Here is a 26,943-nt window from a genome sequence, read left to right as displayed (position 1 = left end):
TCGCGGACGCCTAGCTTCCGCACATTGCGCAGCAGAAATGATGCTGCCAGTGAGCCATTGGCGCTTTGGGGCACCATTTCTGCTGCGCAAAAAGAAGCCGCTTTTTGCAGCATCTTTTTGCTGCATCTGGGAATTGCACGGTTTGTCCACTGCAGTTCCCGGAGACAGCAACAAGCGGCGCCGACAGAGCGACCTTTCTGGGCACTCTGTAAAGCACCAGAGATACCTTTGTTACATACTATAAGGTTCACAAATGTTCTTGTCTTACCTGGAGTTGGATTTGGGACATGATGGCTGACTGTCCGGGTTTCTATCAGTTTCTGTTTCTTAAATCTTTCAATAACTCCAAACACAATAAGTTGATGTCTGAAATGGGAAAACAAAACAAAATATAACCCCAGGCCCAAGAATGACTCTATGATTCTAAAACGAAAACTATCTTACATATCTAGGGGGGAAAGGAGGCGTTATTTACTGTAATATTAGAAATAAAGAGATCTCTGTAATTTTCAGTTGATCTCATCAACATGAAAAAAGTTTAATATTAGGGCATTGTAATGGAATACAGTTAACTCTCACCAGAAAAAAAGGTATTTCAGCATATAATACTGAAGTAACTGAGCTAATTCAGATCAATAATAAATATTTAGCTGACCCTGTTCTTGAAGTCTGTGCATGCTTTTCATTAGGAGAAATGATTAGGAACTCTCCAATGCTACAGAGAGGGAAACACTTCAAGAAACATTGCAAGGATGATGGTGTGGCAGGGAAGGGTTAGCATGGAATTTGTTTTTCCTTTAAATGGGACACATAACCACTTTAGTAATTGTGTATCAGGTCTTGTCTATATAGACCCAAAACATTTTCTATAAGCTTTTAAAAATACAGACATGGCAAAGGTTTACAGAAAGGATTAAGTCTTGTATAATTAGTGGTGCCACTAACACTGTAAAACAGATGACTATAGATAAATAACAGTTACAAATTTTACACACAGAATTATTTTGCAACCATGATTTGGTTGCATAATTGAAAGAGGAGAGAACATATGGATTGGCCAACTTGAACAGTGGTTTGAGTTGGACTGGTACGCAATCCCAGTTTTCGCCTTCTGGGCAAAACTTAACTGGGAGGAAAGCCAGCTCAGTGGTCTCGGGACAATGGGACACCCTATGATCTCCCCCACCACCCCAAACAGTCTGTACAAACTCTTGATTTACAATATCCTCTTCCCATTACAGCTGAAATGTATTTTCAGTTAAATGTACATTTAATTTGGTTATTCTTCTTTAAGCCACATGGGGGCATAAATGATTCAGATAACTAAAAGAATTGCAGTGTGCCTTCCTTATGTACCACTCACTAAAGGTCTTCTGTGATCAATGTTTGTCCATGTGTCTTCAAATCACCTGTCAATTTATGGCAATCCCATGAATTTCATAGGGTTTTCTTAGCCATGAATACTTATACATTGCTAAAATCTCCCAATTCTGTCTCATACTGTTTCACAGAATCAGAAATTCTTTCCCCAGCACACATTTTAATCAGCTCATATCTATCATCAATCATATGCACTCTCCCATTGTAATTTGAAACTTCTGTCTGGTATAAATATTTTCATGCTACATTGCCTGGTAGATACAAATTAACAAGGGTCAATTCTGATAGTTTTAAGACCTTTGCCAGCACATTGGAAAATGTTATAATCACTAAGAAAGTGGGAAAAAAGAAAAAGGAAGATGTTTAAAGCTAGAGAAAAAGCTGTTGTTGAAATTGTTTTAGCTTACATTCCAAAACCGACGTTTATTTCCATTTTTACAGTTTGAAATGAAGTACTGTATTCACATCTGCACTAATGTTTTAAAATGGAAAAGATGATACAATTTTATAAAACTGAAACAAAATTAACACCAGTAACGGTGTTACTGCATGGTGTTTATGTTTCTAATGGATCTATATGAAAACATACAATCTCACATGCACCCCCTTGGTCTACCCAGAGTCAGGAAACAATGGAGAAATTATGCTCTCTTTTACAAATATTAGAAACTACAATGTTCAGACAGGTTACTCTGACCCCTTTCTTCCAGTGTTCCCAACAACTGGAGTTTTCTTAGTCTCATGCAACTCAGTGGCAGGCTATGAAAAATAAACCCATCTCTATAGCTTTATCCCAGGATTTTGATGTCATCTTGTGATGAAGAGGCTGAAACAAAGAATTAGTTTCTATATACACGATGTCTCCTTATGTAAAATTTAGGCTTTTGTTGTAGGATGTACTCAATCTTCCAGAAACACTAATGAGGAGGAACATTAATTGATAAACCTGTAGCATGTCAAAATACATGACAATATGCTGGTGTTCCAGTGATATTACCCAGATGTTGTAGGAGATAATCCAGAAATAACAAATGTTCAGTATCAGTCAGTAACTGTCTGTATGTAAGTGGAATCATGATATAGCATTTTGGTGCATAATATTCTTTATTAGGTCCAGGAAACGAAAGAGACAATGCCAGAAATATGTAGCTTTTAAAGAGACAAGTGAGAGTTAGTGACTGGCTGAAAGCTTTTTATCTTCAAATAATACAGTTTCTGCCAGAGTTCAGAAGAACTTCACAAACATCAGGCACTTACAGACATGCACCAACAGAGACTAGTTCAGCAACATGCATTGCCTTCCAGTGCAAAAACAGATAACAGTTTAATGAACACTCAACAACTTAAAACATCTCCCATGCCAATTATAACTGTACTGAGGAACAGCATTCTGTAGGCTACAACAACTGGGTAATCTAAATGGTATAGCCTTGCCATCTTTCCTTCACCTTCTATGACTATGGGAAGTCCGCTATGGGAATGCTCAGCTCACTGTCTGGTAGAACCTCCAGAAAACCAGTTATTTACTTGGTTCAAGCTGGTACAGGAGGAGTTTGATGTGGCAGCCACAAAATTAGTGGTTCACTTTTGCAACACAGTTTATAGGAACAAAGGCTACATAAAAGGAAATAGCCTTGCAATCTATTTTAAAATGTTTTATGCATTTAGCTTTAATCACTGTGATAAAATTATATCTAGTGTATAGCTGAAATTATGACTGTCAGGCTGTTCTTTTATTTCTACCCAAATCTACATGTTAAAAGAGAAACCGTAAATGTTGGAACATGTATTGTCTGCCATAGGGGAAACACCAGATGGATTATTCAAATCCATTCAGATTCAGTACCACATACATAAACTTGTCTTTGGGAAAATCCACATTACCATTTTGACATGTGAAGCAGCAATATTAATTGCCAGTGGATTTTAAAAATATAATTTTCTAATATCATATCTCACATATTATACAGTTAATAATCAACATACTAATGCCTGGTACTTTAAAAATTAATATTTTCAATATACTGATGTTAGAAATGTATTTGACTGTTTCACCCTGATCAGAGTTGGCTTGCAAGACAGATCTGAATTAGGACTTTTCAGCATAGTGAAACATATCTGTGCCATTCTATACTGATGCTAACAAGTGCTTGGACAAAAGTGCTGCCTGAAGGCATTTTGTTCTTAAAGCAGAACACAAATGACACCTGCTTGCTACAACCTACCTTTTTAAAAAGTGTTGTTGCCCCACTCAGAGACTTATCCCTGCTTTCAACTATCTCCCCTCTCCCAGCATGCCACCTAAAGCAGATCACTTTGCTCGGATGCATGGCAAGTTTGGCCCTGCAGGTAGCAAGCAAAGCCACATCATGCATTGCTGCAGCCCTCATCCTTTCACATATAATAAGCAAGCCTTTGCTGTTCAAACCAAGCAACCGGTCCAAAGAACAATTTGAAACACATCTTGTGTTCTACCACCAGATGGCAGTGAATGGCGACTCTTGCAATCAGACAAAGTAAAATTGGGGGCAATGATGGAAAAATCATAGCAATTTCCTTTTATGCTCCTAAGAAATTAATATGAAAAAGCTGCTCTGATTCACCGCAAGGGCTTCTTTCTCAAACAGCCCCAGCTTGTTCGTGTGTGTGTGTGTGTGTGTGTGTGTGTGCGCACAGACATATGGGTCAAAAAAGGACTTTCCTAGTTTTTTGGAATGTTGTCTTGGGTCACAGAGGATGCTGTGGTACTACATAATGAAGCAATTATCAAATACATAAAACAAAGAACTTCTGTTAAGGGAAATAAAACAAGGAAGTTGTGTCAAAGAAAAATTAACCCTATGATATAGGAGTTTCTTCAGAAAGAAAAATAAACTAATTGAGTCCATGGTTTGCTTTCTTTCAGTCTGAACCCCAAATTAAATCTTGTTAGGGTTTCTAAGAGCTTGTTGCTTTATCAAAACTATCAGATGTAAGTATATGTATGAAATAGTTAGTTGCAATCTTTTTAAAGAATATTTTTTTAAAAAATGAAATACACAGCATGAGCCGTACAAAATAGATTCCACAAGACTATAATCCATATTGCACAACGTTCAGACTTCATAATAATTCCGAGGTCAGAGGTTCAAAAGACAGAATATTTCTGTTCTCAGAGGAGGCCTCAAAAATAAATGGTCATGATGAAAACAACTCCCTTCACATCCCTAGAAATAATCCTCTTTATATACATATAATATTCAAATTTAGAAAAGACAGGATAAAAGAATTATTGGCTACATAAGCTGGAAAAAATAGAGTAATCACAACAAAGAACTAGCTAAAAGAAGCACCCAATTTTCTGTTGTGTATTTAAGTTGCCTCATTTCCTCAGTAAGTATAAACAAACTGCTCATGTTTGTACCTTACACTAAAAAAACCATAGTTTTAATGACATGTACAACCATGAACATGGCCCAATGAGACTCAGGCTCATGTCCAACAAGCTTCCCCTTAACCCCCAAGAGTGTGTGGAAGCAGGACTTTAGAAACATTTAGGGTTCATTTGCACTGCAGAAAGAATCCACTTTGACATAGCTTTAACTGCCAGTGCTCAATGCTATGGAATTCTGTGAAATGTAGTTTTGTTTAGAGTTCTCTGCCAGAGACCTTTGGTGCTGCAACAAACTACAAATCTCAGATATCCACAGCATTGAACCATGGCAGTTAAAGTGGTGTCAAACTGGATTATTTCTGCAGTGCGGATGCAGCCTCTGGGAGCTTTCAGTTTTAATGAAATGTGGTTTGCTGGCATAACGGATTGCGGTTGACACTATCTATGATCAGTTTCAAAGAAGCCAACTTCAAATTGTGGTTTTTGAATCTGATCTGTTGAAACTAATTATAGTGTTAGCCACAGTTCTGAGTCTGGACAACAAGCAAATTGTGAATAACTAAAATTGGGAGTGAAAACTCTGAAGTTCTCTTCTCCAGTGAAGGGAGAGGAAGTGGGAACATGTGAAACTGAGTCTCAATCATGATTGATTTATTATTAATTTATATGTTACCAGAATTCATAAACTGCTCTTTGCTATTACAGATAGCACTGTATATCCAGCAAGTATGACTAAAAATCATATAAATATAAAATATAAAACTATAACTTACAATTTATGAAGCAACTGAAAAGCTGCCAATACAATAACACAAACAGCCTAAATAAAAATGTCCTGAGTAAATAGAACAACTCAGCACCAGGACTTCAATATTAGCATGAGATGTACTTTGGAAACCTTCCCACACTCAGGGCACCTCATGAACAGTTGGCCCTCCATATCCATGGATGCTTTATACACAAATTCAAGCATCCACAGCTTGAAAATATTCAAATATATATACACACACACACACACACACACACACACACCAAAAAGCATACCTTGATTTTACCATTTTATACAAGGGTCACCATTTTACTATCCATTGTACTTAATGTGACTTGAACATCCATGGTCTTGGAACTAAACCGCAGCAGATACCAAAGGCTCACTGTAGTTTGTAATTACCATGTACAAGAATTCAATTCCAACACATCATTACTGAATATTTTTGTGACATGTCTAAGGCAGATGGAAAGAGGTGTATGCCCTGTTTGGAGTTATGAAGGAAGGTGTGTGCCCAAGACAAGGGTTATCAAGATGTTCCTCGAAGAATAAAGATAGGAAAGTGCCTCATCTTAGAATCACCTCAGTAATTATAAGCTGCCTTGCTGGAATTCTTGGAAAATGCTTGCTTTTTTCCAGAAAGGTTATCTCTTTGCTTGAAATGTTTATGCATGTGCACTGAGAAGCCTTATCACATGCCCCATGGGAACTGCACTTCTCTGAACCAGCTAAGACTGAAAACCACCTGGAAATTCAACCCCCCTGCCCCAGCTTCAAATGTAAGCAAACACACCAAGGAAGACAGAGGGTTTTACATCTAGATAAGACTAGAAACTACACATTCCCAAGAAAAATCAAGGAGACTGTCTCAAGTACTAGGGGGTAAACTGAAATGATTTTCTAATTTTCTTTTAACTTTCATCTTTATAAAAAAAAAAATATACCACCATTTCAGTGAGTTCTTTACTGCTTCTCAAAATTGAGAATTTCCCTGATTCCTTTTACAGTCCAAATGGGGTAAAAGTAGACGGGAGACATCCAGAGAATACATAAAGGCATCTGGCCAAAATTTTGCTCATTTGGGAAGCTTCCTTGAACTTGGTCAGACAAGTTCAGAAATAGCAGAGCTGCCTTGTTCCTGAAGGTGAGGATCTTTTTGATCCTCACATTCGTTGTTCTCTGGGCTTTAACAATCATTCTTTGGTCTATTTCTTTTGCTCTTCCTGAACTCTATTTAGTGTTCAAGATTGCAACAAAAAATAGACAAAATGTTGATGAGTAGCTTATATGCCTGATCTCTTTTTACATTCTGAGGCCCAGGACAGATGGGCCCGAAGAAGTCGATATTAGGGTTCAGGAACACACGGTACATTCCCAAGCCCTAGCACGTCACGGCAGCGGCATCATGGCAGCATTCCATCCACATGGGCACTGCCATGATGACATAAGCGACACACAGCATATAGATGTCGTGGCGCATTGCTTACATCACAATGGTGCATTCGTGACATGCATGCGCAGTCCTAAAAAGAACCCGTTTTTTCCAGGTTCCTTTTGGGGCGGAGGGACGCTGGGCAGTTTGGCTGCTGTGGCATCCCTCTGCAGGCAAACAGGCCACCGCTAGCCGATCCTTTTGGGGCAGTCTGTACTGGGCCTGAGTCAGAGAAGACTTTGCAGTGAAATGAATTTGTATTTTGAATAAGGTAATTATAAACTTTGGGGAATCCCTGTCTCTGACAGACCTTAATTGGGAAAGATATGGCTATAAAATAATAATGATTAGAAAACAGGAAAATCCTAGGAAACAAAAGCTTTGCACTCTGTGTAAATTGTATTTGATGCAGACTGACAGTTTGCTATGCTCTACAAAATTCTGTGTGATTTATCTTGTGGCTTAGGTATTTAGAACCTCAACTTAATGCTATTTTAACTTTATGATTACAATAGTAAGACATTCAATACACTATTATGCTTGCTGAGCTCCTAGAAGTGTGTTTCAAATGTTCGTAATATACTTACATATTTGCATCCCATTCTCCTTTGCCCACATTCATTGCCGTCCATTCATAGTGGTTTCCTATGAAGTCTGGGTCGTCAAACACTAGAAGCATAAGTGCAAATAATTTTTTTTAAAATAAAGAACATGTTAACTATTAGAACTACAAGTCGGTAAACTGCTTATACCTTTTCACATAGCATAAAAGATGAAGGATTTTTTTTTAAAAAAACAACTCCAATGGGCTGCTTGAAAACCATAGACACTGATAAAAAATAAATGTAATACAAAAAATAATTCAAGGGCCCTTCAAGAGCCCTGGTTTGAGTGCTTCTGTCAGTGGAGATTAGGCAGTTGGCAATCAGGCAAAGAAACATCTCGTTGCTTAGTCCTTACTAAAGGAATGTCCTTGCTTGGCAAGTAAAGGAAGGTCATTCCTTTTATTATTTAGCATGTCAGTTGAAATAATCTATTTTTTGGTGGAGGCTTTTAAAATTATTATTTAGTAGCTTCTGTGCATCATTATTTTCTTGCTGTTCCTTTAAAATCAGTACTCAAATTGTTTGTGTCCATTTTAAGTTTTAGAAGATCTTATTGTATTTGCTGCTTTTTAGTTTTATCACTAATGCATTTTTTCTATCTTATGTATACTGCTTTGAATATTGTTTTAATAATTTTAAATAGTAAACTGTTTAAATAAATACATAGTCCTAGATATTAAATATTGAATTATAAGATGTATAGTAACAGATGCCACTTCAGAGATCTAACCATCTAGATCTGACTTTTGATATTCTGGAAGATTACCTCTCCTGTTTAAAGAAAAGGTACACACACAAAAAAGATAGGGAATTTATCAGTACTGCATTAGAATGCTTTTAATCACAGGGCAAATGTGACCATTCTGCAGGCATAATTTTCTCATTGTGAATAGTTAGCAGTATATAAGATGAACTATTTTGCATCTTAAGATAGAATTGATGTCTGGCTAATTTTAAACAGGTCTGAATTCCATTCACATACAATTCCCCCCAAGATCAACTTCACACTATGTATTTTAAAACAAAAAACCTCTCATTCACATTTCTTATATATTATCACAGCAGATATAGGTGTAATTGTTTCACATGTTATATCTGTGGTTGCTTTACTGTTAGCTTTGCATAAGCTTTGGGGGAAGTCATAGTTCATTAGTAGAGCACATGCTTTGAGTGTGGAAGATCTCAGGAGCCATGTGGGGCCTTAGGCGCTTTCCAGACAACCCAAAAGGGCGGTCTGTAAAGCGCCCTCATTTGCTGTGTGGAGGAGCCTCAGCGGCCAAACCACGCAACTCCTCCGTGCAGCAAAAAGAAGCCGCAAAAAGCGGCTTCTTTTTGCGGTGTGGTAATGACGCTGCAAGGCGCCAATGGCGCACTTGCAGCATCATTACCGTGCTGCAACGTGCGGACACTAAGTGTCCACTATGTCAAGATGGCGGCGCCCATGTAGAATGGGCGCCGCCATTTTGTACGTGCTCGGCACGTACTAGGGTTGGGGGCGTCCAGAAAGGATGCCCCTTTCTAACCCTAGTACGTGCCATGCACGTACTTTTGGAACGTACATGTGGAACAAGCCTAAGTGAGGAGTTCAGCCATGACTATAGTCCTTATAATGAAAAGAAATTTTTCTTTAAGGAAACTTTGCATCAAACTTCGTTAAGGCTTTTGACTTAAAGAATGCAATCAGCACATGCTCCATATATACATAATGTAACAAATATATTAATAAAACTCTGTATCACTAGTGAAATTTAGTGTATGCTAGAGTAATTTTATTATCCATACAATCCAAAGGACGTTTTGTTTGTTTCAGTTTTTTGGGTAGCTCTAAGATTCCGGGTATGGCAATGCACTAAGTGACAGTAGAAGTAACTGAAAATATAGTTTAGATTAAAATTCTACACACTTTTAACAAAGTAAATGTATGTCTGTATAATCATGCTGGTTCTCACCACCATGATCCTGACGGTATAATGGGTGCTGTAGGATTGTACTTCCCACCCTATAAATCAGAAGAGAGGAAGAGGGCTGTGTATGTGCTTGTGGAATGCTTTGCTACACTGGGACTACATATACATATATAGTCTTGGAAATTGAAATCACTTGTACAATGGCTCTCACATCAGTGTAGTGCCCCAACAGGAATACAGCCTTGTATTTTTTTTTTCTCACACCAAAATGAAAGAAGGCCAGAGACCAACTTCACACCACTCTTAGCTTGCAGCCACTGTGATTTGTAGTTAATTTGTACAGACTTCCACTTAGTTATTCCACCATATATACCTGTACCAGCCCTTTTGTTGGCTGCCAGGAGTTTGTACTGGATGAAGAACATCCATGATCGGAGTGCATGAGATATATAAATTAGAAACAAAACCTTGTAAAAATAAAATAAAGTAGAAGATAACTGTGTTACTCCATAACAAAAATCCAAAAGCCACATTCTTGTAGTGTGCTCTTTTGTTCAAAAACTTCCTCAGTGTAGGATAGCACTCCTGGGAGCCTGTATGGCTTGACTTAAAATTGCAGCTATCATACTGGGAGGTCATGAGAATGAGCCCTTGCACTTATTCAAACCTAGCACAAGATCAGAATCAGGCTTGCTATGTTTAATTTTGCTAAACCAAAGCATCAGCTTACCTGGGGTTTTAAAATTTTCAACTGCCTTTGATGTGGCAAGTTTAAACCATGTCAAATAATAATCTTCATATGATATGGCTTTAATCTTTCTGAAAACATACATTTGGAACAAAGGATGAGTTTTCAGGGAGGATTATACAATTAGTTATTTGACACAGATTTCCCTACAGAATGTTTCACAAAGCAAAATGAATAAAAAACCCAGAGGTTTCAAGGGCTATATGACTCACTACTCACCTTCCACACAAATGAAGGCAAACAGGAGGAATTTAAAGAAACTAGGGCCCTACCTTCTTATTTTCAGTCTGTGAAAACCAGATCTCTCCCAAATTCCCTTCCCTGGATCAGTTACTTTAAAAAAATAAGCTGTTTCCCTTTATAAAATAATTATACTATAAGGAGTTACTATGGCTTGCTACAGAAAAGAAACAACACTTAATCCATTTATTAGAGAATATTTACTAATACAATTTAACACAGGAAGAATAAATAGTACATATCCAATCCAAAGAATGCAATTGCAAAGTGATATATTAGAGTAATGTATAAATAATATATATAAAATAAATCTCGTTCCTGGAATAGATTAAATTGCTAAAACATATTATAAAAGAAAAAAGAGCAAACAAAAAAGCCCCCAAATATATTTTACTACTAGATCACAATAAATAATCACTAGTGTATCTAAACAGTTGCATACCATACATACATTATAGATAATTTTGAGTATAAAGAGATTATTTCCAACCTTATCATGGCCCCTTCTCTACAGGAATAGTAACTAAGAGGTTGTACAGACTGGCGATAAACGTTGGCATTGGGACAGAGTAGGAGCATGATGATCTCATGCCATGAGCTCCGACTCTGCCCCTATGTCGCCATGATGCTACACACCCCACTACATGGCAGGAAGCATCACAGCACTCCCTTGGCACAGTGTACATGCACTGTGCCAAAGGAGCACCAAAAAGCTGAAGTGCTAGTGGCTATGGCGCCCTTTCCATGCCACAAAACGGAGCTGCTTTTTGTGGCTCCTTTTTGCTCTGTGGAAAGGCCAGTTCAGGGCTGCAGCTTGCGGTTGCTACGACCCCAATCCAGCTGGGAAAGGGGCAGCATTGCTCCGTCCCTTAGGGGCTGTCTATACAGCCCCTTGCTCTTCATACTTGCAATAGCTCATGCTAAATGGCACCATTTTGGGACCATCTGATGCTATCTGATATCATTAGTTTGCACATACATTTGGCATAGCATTTTCCCACACTACAACTCTCAGCACAGGTTCATTTGGTGTATCCCAGACACCCAGGGCTCCAACAAGTAATGTGTGGACAGAGACCTTGCATTCCCTATGTTTCAGTACATTAGCCACAGAGGTGTATTTCTGGTGTTTACGCTCTCATGGCTGATTTACTGTTCTCAAAAGAACAATGAATTCATTCCATGTAAATAAGAATGCTTTGATTCCTTTCTCTATGTACCAATGATGAATAAAGATGATGAAGACATAAACCTTTCCCAAAATTGTGTTGGATTTATTTATTTGTAATGCTGCAACATTTGGGGCTGCTTCATACTGCTGTATCGGGACATGCTTTCATCCATGGGAGAGACCACATGGAGAAAATGTGGCAATCACATTTTTTTTTTTTAATTGGCAAGGGCTTATTTATGCCTCTTCCTGTGCTATGCAATTGATGAGAAAAAGATTGGGATCTTTCAGAGCTTATCACATGGGGAAAATTGGAACTTTAAATGGGTAAGAACCCATGATTATCCAGTGTATTAGGCACAAATGGCTTTCACACTATGTTGTGTGCAAATCGCATAGAATCCAAGAAGAAAGTGACATGAACCAGCAAACAGGCATTTTCAGGGAAATATCATGAATTCATTTCCGCTCCATTCATGAATTCGCTTTTTTGTGCAATTGCTGTAGTATGAAAGCTACTTGCGGTTTATTCATGGGATTCTCCCTGGTTTTGTGTTTGTTGCCAGATTTCCCATGGTTCTTTGGGGCACGTGTCCAGTGCTGCAGGACAATATGGGGCAATACCGTAATATCGCTTATAAAGCTCCTTTTCATAGCCAGAGCTTTTAAAACAAACAAGCTGATGCAAGGGCAGAGAGAAAGAGAGAGGGAAGTGAATAAATACTTGCCTCCTGGTCTGAGTCCCCATGCACCACCCCCCCCCCTGTGTGTGTGTGTGTGTCCTGCTTCAGCCCTCCCTTCTAGCCATAACACAGCGATCCCAAAAGGGATTTGGACTTTAGCTCCCAGAATCCCAGACTACAAGGTTTTTAACCTCCCCTGTGAAACCATACTAGTGCCCCACAAAACTACAAATCCCAGGACTCTGTAGAATGGGGCCGTGCAGTTAGAGTAGTGTCAAAGTGTATTATTTCTACAGTGCAGATGCACCCATAGCCTGCTTTTTAAAAAGGAGGAGGTTTCCTTTACCTATATAGGTATGCTATAGCAGCTGGAATGTATGATTTACTGAACTTCTTCATTTATTTGACTTCCTGGACACACCAAATAGTACAAAATGGTTGATAATTGGGACTAGCTACATGAATTATAATTTGCCAGTTCTGAACAACCACATGAGCTACAGATCCATTTTGAGGAACAATTCAAAATCCTGGATTATCTATAAAGCCCTAAACAGGTTGATATTGACCTTATGTCTCATCAGTGTTGTATTAGATTCCTTCCTCCATATCCCTGCTATCTAACATTAGGAGAACATTGGCGAAAGAGTGAGAGGTTTTTACTCATAGTCCTCAAAGCTATGGGATGCTTGCTGCATAAGTCGATGTCACTTTGGTGCTAAGCAAATAACTTTTTATTTGTCTGGTATCTCAATATATAGCATACAGGAGGAGTGGATAAAGTGTGGCTGGCCCACAGGCTGCATACAACCCCCATGGCTATTTTTGTGCTGTCCATAGTGCCCCAGAGGTTTAAAAAAAATGCTCTGAAATGCTCCAAAATGATCTGTAAGTGGTGTAGAGGGCATTTCCACAAAATCTGGAGTCCCAATAACCTGCCCCAGGTGGTCAAAATGAATTTTTGCTATTTTTTTTAATGCCTCAAAATGCCCTTTAGGAGTCTAGGAAGGCCTCAAAACAGGACCCATGTCTCCTGCAGGGCTTTGGAGGCAAACTGGTGTCAATTTAAAAAAAAATATTTGGATCTCTTGAAAGGTTAATGTGGTCCCCTACTCTCCCTGTTATAGAGAGTAAGTGATATTTATTATGGTGTATGCCCATTCTGTTAAAAATCTATGGTTTTGTTTTAATGCTGCCTTTGCCATTTTATCTTATAATGGCTTTATGTCTTTGGCCTTTTTGTCATTTTATTGCTTGCCAGCCTGGGAATTTTTACCAAAGTTTCTCTTTAAAAATATATTTGGGTTCTTGTGGCCCAAATTTATTACCTGACTTGGGCACGCTCCACGTTTTCTTCAGGGGGAGGTAGAAAATTGATTGGTGGAGGATGTATTTCTAATTTTTCAGCAATATCTATAAAAGAGAAGTTGATTTTAAAATAGAGTATCTGAAGTTTCTGCTTGCGACAGAAGCAAGTGTTTGTAAAGAGCAGCAATAGGAGCTTAAAAGATAGTCACAAGTCTGACTTTTTGATCCTTTATAGAACCCATGATGAACACAACCAATAAATCAGGCAAGTAACATATACAATATTATCTAAAAAAAGGAATGGTCACATAAATTTGGAAGGCTCATAATTAGTGGAAAATTTCCAGAACCATCCATGTTTCCATTGAGTATACTTCAGACACATTTCCGATTTCTTTAGATGAAATCAAAATGTATGGAAGATGGAGATCACGTCCAAATACAATGGCAAAATTGTGGTCAATATGTATTTAGGCTCAAACCACAATATCGAGTACTTTGGTTGTGGTTTGAGCCCATGCACTGATTTGCACATACTTCTAAGTATGTGTGATGTTACGATAAATATGGCATCTGAAGGAATCATTGGTGTAATCTTCTCAAACATCAGAGTTACTCTAGTCTCATGATCTTTGCATCACCTCTGAACATTGTCTGGCAAATGTGCTTTGTGAGATCACAGATCCGCCTATAGAATCCATACTCAAGTTACACTGCCAATCACACTAATTAAAATTTACTGCTATGTGTAAAATACAAGTTTTTTAAAAAGCCATTTAAATGGTTTCTTCTAAAACTCCCCATGGTGCTCAAAGAATATATTTATGACTAATAGCATAAAGCATAGAGGTTTATTACCTCCTAGGTTCTGGCTAGCTTCAACACACTGTATAACTCTTTGTCTATACAGGGGATAATTGTTCTCCAGCATTATAGCTGCTTCCAAGTTCACTGCATTATCCAAGACTGGATTAGACAGCAAAACCTGTGTAAAGACACATGCACATACCAGTTTGTAAAGTTTTATTCATCATCAGATTCAACCAGAAACTAACTTGGTTTTATGCATGCATAAACACAATTCAAAGGTTTCTTTAGACATGCCTGTGGAGATACTGGGCACAAATCCTGCTCTATGCATGCATGTTGATTAAAAAAAAAAGAGTAATCAGACTACATCTCTTTTCTTTATACTCTGTCTTCATCAATTGCCACTTTCCTACAGGATGCCATGGCCAAGCACAGCTAAGGGACAGGAGATAGGATGAAGGACCCAGATCAGTTTATTCCTTCTCAGCTATTACATCCATTCACAGAGAGCTTACATCCCAAATCATGTGATGTAGTGAATGATGAAGGTCTGACCAGACAAGATTAATGCTTGCTCCTAGCACATTTAGCATATACATGAGGATTCTTGAATGCTTAATATTCCAATGGAAGAACAAGGATTCTTAGCAATATAGCAATAATTCTGAACTCCATTGTGTCTCTGGAATGCCAAGAGCCCTTGCATCCTGCCTAATGGAAACAAGGAAGGAGATCACCAACAGCTTTTTCCCTTTTCTTTTTTGATTAGGATTCATCCATCTGACAGCATTCAGCTGGTTAACTGGAAATTCAGGTATTTATGTCATGGTGTACAAACTGGAGGAAGGAACACCAACAATTTAAAGAAACACATATGATACCATATTACTAGCAAAAAATAACCAAGACGTCAAAGGATTACTGAAGAAAGTTCCAAGGCAGGTTTACATTTGTATACTGTATTAAGAAAACAATAATGCCAACAGTTGTTTTAGATAAGTTTAAAGTAGACAATTAAGTCATTGAAATAATTTTAGGTTTTCCATACCTTCGGCCAGTCAATCAGAATGGAGACTGCTGTTAATAAATCAGAAGACTAGGATTTGGAAGGGCAACTACGAAGGAACTAGATAAGATCCTGAAGTGTCAAGATTTAACACTGAATACTAAAATTAGGATTTTCCATGCCATCATATTTCCAATTTCTATGTAGGGCTGTGAAATCTGCAGAGTGAAGAAAGCTGATAGGAAGAAAATCAACCTAATGGAAATGTCCTGGAGAGGTGTTCTACAGCTGCTGTAGACTGCTAAGAAGACAAATCAATGGGTCGTAGGGCAAATCAAGCCTGAACTCTCCTTAGAAGGCAAGATGACTAAAGCAAGACTGTTAAACTTTGGACATATCATGAGACATATCATGACTCACTATAAAAGTCAATAATGGCTGGCAAAGTATAACACGGTAGGAAAAGGAAGAATACCGCAATCCAGATGGATAGACTCAATCAAGGAAGACACAGCCCTGAGTCTGCAAGATCTGAACAAGACTGTTGATGATAGGGTGACTTGGAGGTCCCTCATTCATAGGGTTACCATGAGTTGAAGTTGATTTACAGCAATTAACGACAACACACAAAGTATAGTGACAGAAAGCTAGTCAGCTTTTTTTACACTATCCACAATCATCTCCTGCAAAGTTATGCAGCCTGTGCAGAACAGTGGTGAAATAGTGGCGGATCCTAAATATCATCACTATGTCATCTGAAAAAGCTTGTCAGTCACCTTGCCATTAGCAGTGTCTGAAGTGTTCCCACACACATAATATCCAAAATAAACATGGTTATTACTGCTAGTGCCTTTACAGATAGACTGTGGCAGTTTACAGACCGCTATTTCGGACGTCCTCAGGACGTCCCAGTTTGAAAAAGGGACGTCTCTTCTAGATGCTCCTACTCCTATTACGGACAGAGTCCGTAACAAATGGCAGTGGCCGTTCCACACGGCCGTGCCATTTTGACATAGCGGACACTGTGCGTCCGTATGTCGCACAGTGGAAGTGACGCCGCGAGTGCCTGACTAGCGCCTCACGGCATCTCTTCCGGACCGCAAGAAGGAGTGCGATTTTCATGCTCCTTCTTGGCAGCGTCCGGGAACCATGCCGTTTGGCTGCTGCGGTTCCCGGACGCTGCAACCGGCGGCGGCGGCAGACCACCGCTTCTCGGCGGTCTGTAACGCACCTGTATCTCATTATATTTTACTAACTATAACAACCATCTTGTTGAAATTGTATCAGAGCAGGCTGGTAAGAAGCACAATAAACACACAAGCAAAATGAACTGTAAGGAAAGAAGCTGCATATTTCAAAGCTTAGTTGAAAGATAATGCCAAAGACTGTATGAAAAAGACAGACACAGACTCACTAGGGAAGCCGTTTTGGAGTCCATGACAGGGAGGGAAAGCCTGGTGCCATACTGGCTACACTGACGTGTCTCTCCTTCCCAGACTACTGCATCGTTTTGGCAGGCTCCATGCAGTGGAGGGAAACTGTGGGACTGCAGTCATTTCCCAGGGGTGACCTTCACTGGTGGAAGGCAAAGTTTTCACTACAGGATGGCAGGGTGCAGAAAAGTGTAGCTTTTGCCGACCACTCAGTTGGATGAGATCCAGATTTTGTGATGAGGCCTGCATGCCTGTTATACCCAATGAGGATTCCATTACAAGGCTTTCAGTGTGAAAACAGCACAAGTCATGTCCAGCTTCACATCCAGGTGATGAATGATCCACACTGAGGTTTATACTCAAATGGCATCACACCTGCTGTTACTCCAGAGGTTACCAGCATTCAGAATGTGTGTGATTCATCGAACAAAAGCTATGTTGGCCAGTGTCTGGATCTGATCTCTTCTGGGTCAAACCTTTCACAGCTGTAACCAATAAATCTTGTGATCTGTTTTTCTATTCAAAAAATGCAAGTGTTTCTAGGTTATTTACTGAAGCATCCCACCTCACAATTTAGCTGCTAGAAACTTCAACTGGTGCCATAACGCATTCAAAGCAACATCTATTTCTTTCCTCTCAACCCAAACTGTCAAACTGTATGTATTTGAAATGCAGAGAAGTTGCAATATGTAACAGAGGAAGGACAAATGTTGAAAGAAATAAAATTCCACTGGACTATGTTCCTTGCATTCACTTAAGCAGCTTTTAGGATTCTTCAAAATGCAACACTAATTTTAATTCTCTCATTGATAACAGAAATAGTAGATAAATTATGGTTTGTACTTTCTTTACCTGGATACTAAGTAGTATATTAGTTATTGTAAATTTTGGGTTCCACTTGGTAAGATCATCTAGAAAATCCACACAAGGTCTCCCAGATTGTGGATCCACTTGGATGGAGAACAAAAAGGGAAAAAAAATCACAATTTGAGATTTGCACACTTACATGGTAATCAAATGCTTCAAACTATGTATAACTATTATTTTTGGCAAAGCTGGAACCAATTATATTCTGTACAGTGAATAGTGAAAAAAATGTGTAGCAATATGAAATATTATTTATAGTTTTTTAAAAAGTATATCCTGTTGTATAACAGAGAATTCAATGCAGCCACCCACAAATGTAGAAACATTGAAGAAATTACAATTGAAAAAGCAAAATAATCACAAAAGCAGAAACAGAATAACTGAACAGTTTTAGATCACCTTCAATCCCATTTTGGGGGAAATGCAGAATATAAATAAATAAATAAATAAATAAATAAATAAATAAAATTAGCAAAAGCTAATAAATAATCAAAAGAGTATGAAATCCATACACAAAACAAAATGAAAACAGACTTAACATTACAATGGCCTCCTTAAAGTCAAGTTTTAATCTAGAATTCTCAGAGCAGGCAACTTTGTTGGACAGAGCTCTCTGGCGGGACTACTGAAAAGGAACTGCTTTTGGTAAACACAAATCAAATTTCATCTTGAATAAGTAGGAAATGAAGGAGGTTCACAAAGAGTGAAAGGAGAGCATGCTGCCTCTCTGCTTACATGAGAGACCTACAGTACCTCAGTTAACAAAGTTTTTAACAAAGAAAATTTTCATTCCAAAAATGTCTCTTGAATATTCACTCCATCTTGGTATACATGTTCAGAAGACCTCAAAACATGGCATGGTCACCTACCAAATGGATTATTTTAGAAAGCCAGTAGAGATGCAATGGTTAGAGCTGGCTTTGAATGGCTCATCCAGACACTTTGTTGGCAAGTCAAACTTTCTTAACCTAGACAATCTCAATAGGTGAGGCTAAAATACTGTTTTGAGCTCCTTGGGAAAATGTAACAAGTCAATGCAGGGGGTAGACCAAGGGTAGGCAACCTTTTTGAGCCAGGGGCCGGGTTGCTGTCCCTCTGGGGGGTCCGAAGCCAATAAATAAATAAATAAATAAATAAATAAAATAGGACAACATTTTCAAATGTAGGACACTTTTTTAAAATGGAGGACATGCGAAAAAATTTGATGCTTTTTAAAAAATGTTAATATAAATGCATGTTTCTTAGGCATGATCAGACTGGAGGACATTTGGGCCTCAGAAGCTGGCTGATATCAATATCAATATCCCCATCATCATCATCATAGTCATCATCATCATCATCATCATCATCATCATCATCATCATCACTATCATTGTTAAAGCAGACCTTTTAGCATTAAAAGCACCGAAAATACACAGAAATGCACTTTGGAAAGTCACACTGGCCTGTTACAGACTGCCAAAATAAAGCTGCTTCGGGTCTCTTTGGAGGTATGCTGTTTAAATGATGTATGGGTCCTAAGAATCCAGAAGCTGCACCAAAGCTTCACTCCAGTGCTTAGGAATGGAGCGTGGCTTTGGCGCGACTTCCGGATTCGTAGGACCCATGCATCATTTAAACAGCATACCTCCAAAGAGACCCGAAGCAGCTTTATTTTGGCAGTCTGTAACAGGCCACTGTCTCACCTTCAGAAAGAGTGAGTGCATGTCTCAGAAACTGACTGATATCATCATCATCATCATCGTCGTCGTCGTCATCATCATCATCACCATTATCATTGTTAAAACAGAGCACACCTGTACAAATGTAATGGAAATCCTCCTCCTCCTCCTGCTACTCTTCTTCTTCTTCCTCCTCCTCCTCCTCCTGCTCCTTCCTTCCTCCCTCCTCCTCCTCCTTCTTCCTCTTCCTCCTTCCTCCTCCTTCCTTCCTCCCTCCCTCCTCCTCCTCCTCCTTCCTCCTCCTCTTCTTCCTTCCTCCTCCTTCCTTCCTCCCTCCTCCTCCTGCTCCTTCCTTCCTTCCTTCCTCCCTACTCCTCCTCCTTCTTCCCTCCCTCCCTCCCTCCCTCTTCCTCTTCCTCCTCCTCTTCCCCCACCCCCTTCCTTCCCTCCTCGCGGCTGTCTGGCAGCTGCGGGAAGGGAAGGATGGGAAGGAGGAGGATGACCCCCTCCCTCCCTCCCTTCCCTGCCCATGGCTTGGGCCTTCACAGAGGCTGGGAAGGAGGGAGGAGGCCGGCCACGATCACTGCGATTGCGGGCGGCCCCCGCGCCCTTTCCCGGCCTCTGTGGAGGCTTGGGCCTTCACAGAGGCCGGGAAGGAGGGAGGAGGATGCCTTTTGCGGGCGGCAATAGGCGGCAGGACTGGGCTGGGGCCAGTCCCTAGGCCTTGGCAGGCCGCATGCGGCCCGTGGGCCGTAGGTTGCTGACCCCTGGGGTAGACCTTCACTACTACTGACAAAAGGCTGCAATTATTAAATTACTTTCAATTGCTGAAGCACAGTCTGAAGTACTCTCTGAAATACAGGAGCAAATTGAGGTTGACTTTTGTGGCTGTTCAACCACCATTGGAAAGCAATATGATCAATAATATCCTTACCATTGGGATGGAATGGGATGGTGTTGAAATTAACTCGTGGGGGGATGTTGTTGTAGTTTTCATTGTACCGCAGCGATAGTTGGAGTTCAGCTCCTATCAGAGAGCACAATATGTATAACATATATAATATGTGAGAATATAGATGCTTAAGAAAAATAGAGGCTAGTGAAAGAAAAAGTCATCCTTGGATGCATTTTAGAAGAAACTTTCAAATGGGTTCCAGAAGGTTCAAAATGTTTTTGCTTATTTACAAAAAAGCTTACTTGATGTGGTGTTTCATATCACACAAACAATAACAGGATGATTTTTTTCTTTCACTAGCCTCTACTTTTCTTATGATTTCCCCTTTGGCGGCCAGACTTACAGATTTGGACTTTTTCAACATGTGTGTGGGGATGGCCAATGAGGCAAGCTTAGCTCTTTTCTCCTTTTCTCTGTTTTGCTGTTCATTCTCAGTAAGGAATTCTGGTGGCAGCTCCCATTTTGAGAAAAACATTTGCTGAAACATGTCGAACTATTATGCCATTTTTGTGGTGTAGGAATCTATCCCTATGCTTTCAATGTTATTTTTGCCTCTACTGTCAAATTTTCTGTTAAAGAAATAATGCCCAGGAACTTGTTAACTGAGGTATACCTATAGACTGAAGCACAGGACAGCTATTTTAATTGAATTGAATTACATGTGTTATCTCCATACAACATTGTTATACAGAAACATAAAGAAAATAGAATATAGTAAGGAAAAAAGTGCTGCTTTTGTTCTTAGATGCCTCCCACCATTTCATCAAATGTTGCAATATGAAGATGTCATGGCTAGAAGAGTAACTATTGGGACTCATCTGATAGTAAGATTCAGCCCCAGTCTGCTTGGTCACATTGTACTACTAACTTTTCAGAACAAATGGACCCAGTTTAACTGTGTGGCTCTCAGCCAGTGATTCGAATTCACTAGATTTTTCTAGTGAATTTTCAGTTAACACTAAAAATGATAACTCTGGCGGGATACAGACTGCCCTCATGCTCCGCGAGGGAGCCGCAGCGCACAAATCGCGCGGCTCCATCACAGAGCAAAAAGAACCCACAAAAAGTGGGTTCTTTTTGTGGTGCCTTTGTGACACCTCAAGGAGCCAATGGTGCACTTGTGGTGTCACAAAGGCACCAGGACGTGCAGACACTAGGCGTCCATCACGTCAAAAATGGCAGCACCCGTATGTACAGGGCGCCACCATTTTCCGCATCCAGTACGTACTAGGGTTAGCCTAGTATGTACTAGGGTTAGGGAGCGTGTAAATGGTGCGTGCTCCCTAACCCTTTTGCCGCCGCTGCCACGCTACAAACTGCAGGTCTGTATCCCATCATAATTTAGTAACCTAGGTCATTAGACTTCATTAGAGTGGCTGTATCTTTCATTGCCACAGTCAGGAAAGCAGGAAAGTTTGTCTCCTGTCTCAGAATGACATGGAGTTTTGTGGTGTGTGAACAGATGAATCAGGCCCAATTTGGGCTGGCAAGCACACTAGGCACCACACCATATCCGTTCCTTGTGCTGAGCAACATAGGAAAAGGGGATGGCTTGACCCTGAAGCCACTGACGCCACATCTCTTACCTGCAGTAACTCCATGGACCGAGGCCTCATAGTGCAGCAGTGCTTTTTCAGAGGTGTTTTCACCATGTGATCAGGGGGAGTCCCTCTACCCCTCCTCTCATTAATTGAACTGGTGATCCTACCCTCTGGAGAAGTGCCAGCACACCAGGAGGCCTATGCACAGAGCTCCTGTAGTTAAGGAATGTGGAGATGGCTCTGGGGGTGGGCCAGTTGTGCCAATGTGGTGTCAGCATGGCTGGCCTGTGTAAACAATGCTGCACTGCCGCACTGGGTTTGGCCAAGTGCATGTGGGTGCCATTGGGGCCAGTCTGGGGCCAGCTGTTGAGTATAATACTCCAGACTGGCCCTGGACTTACCACCTCAGAATGTCAGACTTTTTAGGCCTGTATGAAAAGCAAGTGTTTGGAGAAGTATGTTGTGACTCTCTTCAGGAACATTTTATCCTCTATTGATTATGTCATAGAGTGGTTTTCACTGTATATTATTATATAATAAACAACTATTATGTAACATTATTTGGAGTGAGCTCCTTTTCAAGCATTAAGTGTATTACACCGAAAGTGATAGGCTCTTGAATGATTAAATAAAATATTTTCATCAAACCTCTTCCTTATTTTCTTTTCTCTCTTCTCACCCTTCCCATTCTTTTTTTTATTTAATCCTTCAGTGAGTTTGGGCGTTTAATAAGTTTGGAGTTTTGAACAAAATGATAAAGCTATTGAAATGTATGTATTTTTATGACTTTCATATCTCTAGACATTTGTAAGTTCTTCAGTCTGATTCTATGGTCAGCTGCTACCAGATGTTGACCACAGAGTTGCACTGGAAAAACTAGAGATGCCTAGAGAGGTGTTCTCCCAGGTAAAATTAAAGTTTTTATTTGTGGTTTTTCCACTTTCACGGTGTCCTTCACCCTTAACCTCAGCAAATGTGAAGGGCACATTGTACTTACTAAGTAAGTTAATGTAATTCTTTCATTATCTCATAAGGTGATTGAAGAAATAACTCAATTTAATTTTTCTATTGGATTTACTAATTTGAAAGCTGCTATGCTCTTTTTACTTTTGTTACCAAGGAACTTACTGTGCATGTTTTACTCTACGTTCGAGACATACCTGAGTAACAACTGGCTTGTATGTTTTCAAAAATGTGGGCCTCAATGTGTTTGTTTGCAATGGTGGCCTGTGGTCTGGGATAGGGGCTATTCTGCCATTGTGGATAATGCTCATCCTACTTTGGACCACAGGTTTCAGGTGTCTGTTTACTCCAATAGTTCTGGGTGTAAAAGAACAGGATTCTCTAGTCCATTTGACTTTAGTATTAAGTTATGTTTCCATCCACTCTACTCTCTCCTCCTTATTGCTTTTTGTAATCTATTGTGAAGAAACCCAGAGCCCTCCTTGGTCACAATGCTGTGCACATTTTGTTGCTCCTGATAAAGGTAAGATAAAGCATCATGTTTATGACAACATAAATTGTTTATGACAACATAGACTGTAATTATTTTGGGAAAAGGCTATATAAAAAGCAATAATGCAAAATTAAAATATCATATCCATAGTTAGATTTTTTTGTGGGTTTTTCAGGCTATGTGGCCATCTTCTAGAAGGGTTTATTCCTGACTCCTTTCTAGGCAAGCATTCTCTGAAGATGCCAGCCACAGATGCTGGCAAAACATCAGGAATAAACTCTTCTAGAACATGGCCACAAAGCCTGAAGAACCCACAAAAAACTATGGATGCTGGCCATGAAAGCCTTCGACTTCACATTGGTATCCATACTTGTTTTGGCAGTATAATATCACACTGTACTACAAAGGGCTGGGACACAGGATAGCTACCTTCCCACAGGGAATCCTTCAGTCCTCCTATTTCAGCTACCCATTCCATCAAGTTGTTTTCCACAGGATTAAGAGAAATGCCCTAAGGAAGGAGAAAAACAATGGCTTGACTAATATACTTTATAATACAATGGCCTGATTCGGCCTTAATGGGAATTCTCTCCCCTTGATAGAAATCATCTCCTTAATGGGTAAAATAATAAATAAAATTTTTATTTATATACCGCTTTTTTAAAAATCAAAGTGGTTAACAACATGTGCAAATACAATCTAAAACCATCAAAATGCAAAACATCATATAAAACATCAGAACACCAGCTACAGCAATAAAACCACATCTCGTGCCAGCTCAACAGTGCTGACGAGGGGGGGGGGGCAGCACATCGGGAGTCAGGAGTCAGGAGTCAGGGGTATGCCTGCTCGAAGAGGTGTGTTTTTAACCCCTTCTTAAATTGGTTCAGTAAGGTGGCCGAGCAGAGCTCATCGGGAAGCGAGTTCCAGAGATTGGGGGCCGAGATAGAGAAGGCCCTCCTGGTGGTAGTAACTAATCTGACCTCCGGTATCTTCTCCCCTTGAGGGAAATCATCTCCTCTTTCATAGGTTGCAGGAGATTGTTACACATTAGATGTTAAACCATAGTTATTTATAAGAGTCTGAACTTTGGGAACTGTTTTGTGGAGGGGAAAAAACAGCTGGCACTAGCCTAGTTCTGAATCTATGGTTTGAACCTGGCTTGTTCTATTTAATTACAGTTTTAGTGACTGAGGAGGTCATAATAGAACAAGCCAGGTTCAAACCATGTAAACCCACTCTTTAGTGCTGCAGTCCTCCCCCAGACTGCTGGCAGAGAGTGGAAAAGCAGCAGAGGAGTGCCAAGCTATATTCCCATAGCTGCCTGAACATCAACATCATCTGCCAGAACCTCTGGAGGATCCCCTCCCCAAGATATCCCATTGTGTGTTCAGCCATAGGAATCTACCTGGACACTTCTCTGCCACTCCTGTGGTCTCCACTGGCCATTAAATTGGGAGCCGCAACTGCCAAATCTGTTTTTGGTGGTGGTGAGAATGAGACATCTCATTATACCTGTCTGGGACTTTACAATCCATCTCCCAATCCAGGGTCTTCACCCATGTGTGATAACAGTCCATCATCCCATTTTAGACATCTGGTGATTGATAGGTCAGAACTTCCTAGTGAATTGTAACTCACTTGTATCTGTCTCTAATCTCCACATTATTTTCTTTAAATTCAGTGACAGAGTGTGCTGGGAAGCTGGTTCTCCCACTGTTTTTTACATATTGCTATTTCTGACATTGTATTGTGCCCATTTATTCTTTTGCATCAAGACCAGCCTTTCGATGGATGTGGGACATGCAAAATGGCATTGCCAAGCTGAAGAACCTTACAATCCATATTTGCAAGGTCTCTGACTATTACGAGGGTTTAAAAGATGGCAACCTTATTGTAGATCCAGCATGGGGTAGTGATTTGAGTACTGGATGATGGGTCTGAAGAACAGAGTTTGAATCCTGGCTCACCCATGTAAACCCACTGGTTCACCTTAGGATCATCATCAGTCAGAAATTACTTGAAGGCACTCAACAACAAAATCTTATTGTAAGATTATGGAAAGAAGGAAGGGCTGCTGCCATTTAACACATGATCCTAAATATTAATCGTGCAGTTTTGAGGTGATAGCAGACTAGTTCCTGGCAAACTTGAGTAGCAAATTGGTTTCTTTCCCTCAGGGGTGGAAAGAGGGTGGGGAATCATTTGTTTAATTTAAATCATTTAAGAAAGGTAATGCTTTTCATCTACCCTTGTTTACTTGAAAACTTTAAATAAAAGCTCTCTATCCAGCCAGGGCTTGTTCCAGTCATTCTAGATTTATGGGACAAGAGGGGAGGGGGGAGAAAGAAAGAAAGAAATTGCTCTATTGTATTTATTAATAAGAAATAGGATAACAACTAGCAATCTTGTCCAATATAAACAAAATGGGTGGAATCCAACTATACTCACAAAGATGTTGGCTTCTTCATATGCTAGAAACTCTTTTTCTAACAGCAAGTAAGCTCTTGTGTGCATCATATTTGCAGGAATCTTGTTCTTGTAGTTTTATAGGGGGTGCAGTACTTGGATGTTTTAACCAGCAGAAAGTCTTTACAATTTCTCCTAAAAAATAAAAATTAAAAAAAGGTTATAAAAGTTCTTTTCTTCAAACTGGTAGACCCAACTCACTTAGGGACATGCAAGGTCAGGGTGACCAGACGTCCTCCTTTTCCAGGATACATCCTCCATTTCAATCTTCTGTCCAGGAGGAATTCCCAAGTGTCCTCCATCTGGAGCGTGACTGAGAAGCAGGAATTTATCTTTCTAGCAGTTTTTAGCTTTTATTGTGGAACACCCTTCATTTTTTTCCTTGAACGCTTTACATTTTACTGTGCCTTATCCTCCTTCACGATGAGGGCATCTGGTCACTCTGTGCAAGGCAAATACTAGTAAACAGATCATATTACCTTCACAATTCAATCCTGAAAGAGAGGATGAGAAACCCTCAGCATCTCTAGGCTCTTAGGTACTGCTATGTGAAGAAGAGCAGAGAGGTCAACCTTGAGCCACTGCTTATCTACATACAGCGTCCCCATCCAGAGGAAAGCTAGAGCAGAAAGGCAAACTGCAAGGCCTGGGAGATGCTCTGTTTATAAGATGTTACCTAGCAACAGGAGGTTTTCCTCCCTGCAGTGAATACAGTTTGGTATGTTGGCAAACAATTATCAACCAATCAACACAGGCCTTCTTTGTTCCTTTTGGGCTCATCCAATCAGAAATCACATTTATCCCAGCATGGTGACTGCTGTTCTCAGTTCCTTCTTGCACCTTGTGGCACTTTTTGAGAGAAAAACTGTAGCCTCAGCTTCTTTCATGCAGTTAATCTCTGAGGTGTTAATCTACAAGCCCTTTGCCTAGTACTGATATTCCACACTGAGGCTGCATCTGCATGCAGAAATTGTGCAGTTTGACACCGCTTTAACTGCCATGGCTCAATTTGCTATGGGATCCTGGGATGTGGAGTTTGTTGTGGCACCCGGGGTGCTCTGTCAGAGAAGGCTATGTATCTGGCAAAACCAAAGAACATAGAATAATAATAATAATAATAAAAAACCCA

At 39.9% G+C, this 26,943-nt stretch overlaps 1 protein-coding gene across 2 annotated transcripts in view; it reads right to left on the bottom strand.

The window, feature by feature from the left end:
- LOC149316382 (ubiquitin-conjugating enzyme E2 U-like) overlaps window positions 1–26,655 on the bottom strand; it is a 33,423-nt gene extending 6,768 nt beyond the window's left edge. The window contains exons 1-10 of one of the 2 annotated variants that reach the window (XM_089518685.1): window positions 26,294–26,655; window positions 25,797–25,949; window positions 23,775–23,856; window positions 20,328–20,420; window positions 17,718–17,815; window positions 14,475–14,601; window positions 13,637–13,721; window positions 10,197–10,285; window positions 7,542–7,623; window positions 269–366 (exon numbers count right to left, since the gene is read on the bottom strand). In XM_089518685.1, the coding sequence (XP_089374811.1) occupies window positions 269–366; window positions 7,542–7,623; window positions 10,197–10,285; window positions 13,637–13,721; window positions 14,475–14,601; window positions 17,718–17,815; window positions 20,328–20,420; window positions 23,775–23,856; window positions 25,797–25,865 (823 nt within the window). In that variant the 5' untranslated portion in view covers window positions 25,866–25,949; window positions 26,294–26,655. The remainder of the gene's footprint in view (window positions 1–268; window positions 367–7,541; window positions 7,624–10,196; window positions 10,286–13,636; window positions 13,722–14,474; window positions 14,602–17,717; window positions 17,816–20,327; window positions 20,421–23,774; window positions 23,857–25,796; window positions 25,950–26,293) is intronic. The other variant, XM_089518687.1, reaches the window with a different exon arrangement.
- Window positions 26,656–26,943: the final 288 nt, after the last annotated feature.

Source organism: Sceloporus occidentalis, unplaced genomic scaffold (assembly GCF_023333645.1).
Source record: "Sceloporus occidentalis isolate IW3139 unplaced genomic scaffold, rSceOcc1.0.p SCAF_3, whole genome shotgun sequence".
Taxonomy (NCBI): Eukaryota; Metazoa; Chordata; class Lepidosauria; order Squamata; family Phrynosomatidae; genus Sceloporus; species Sceloporus occidentalis.
This window is presented reverse-complemented; position numbering and strand designations above follow the sequence as displayed.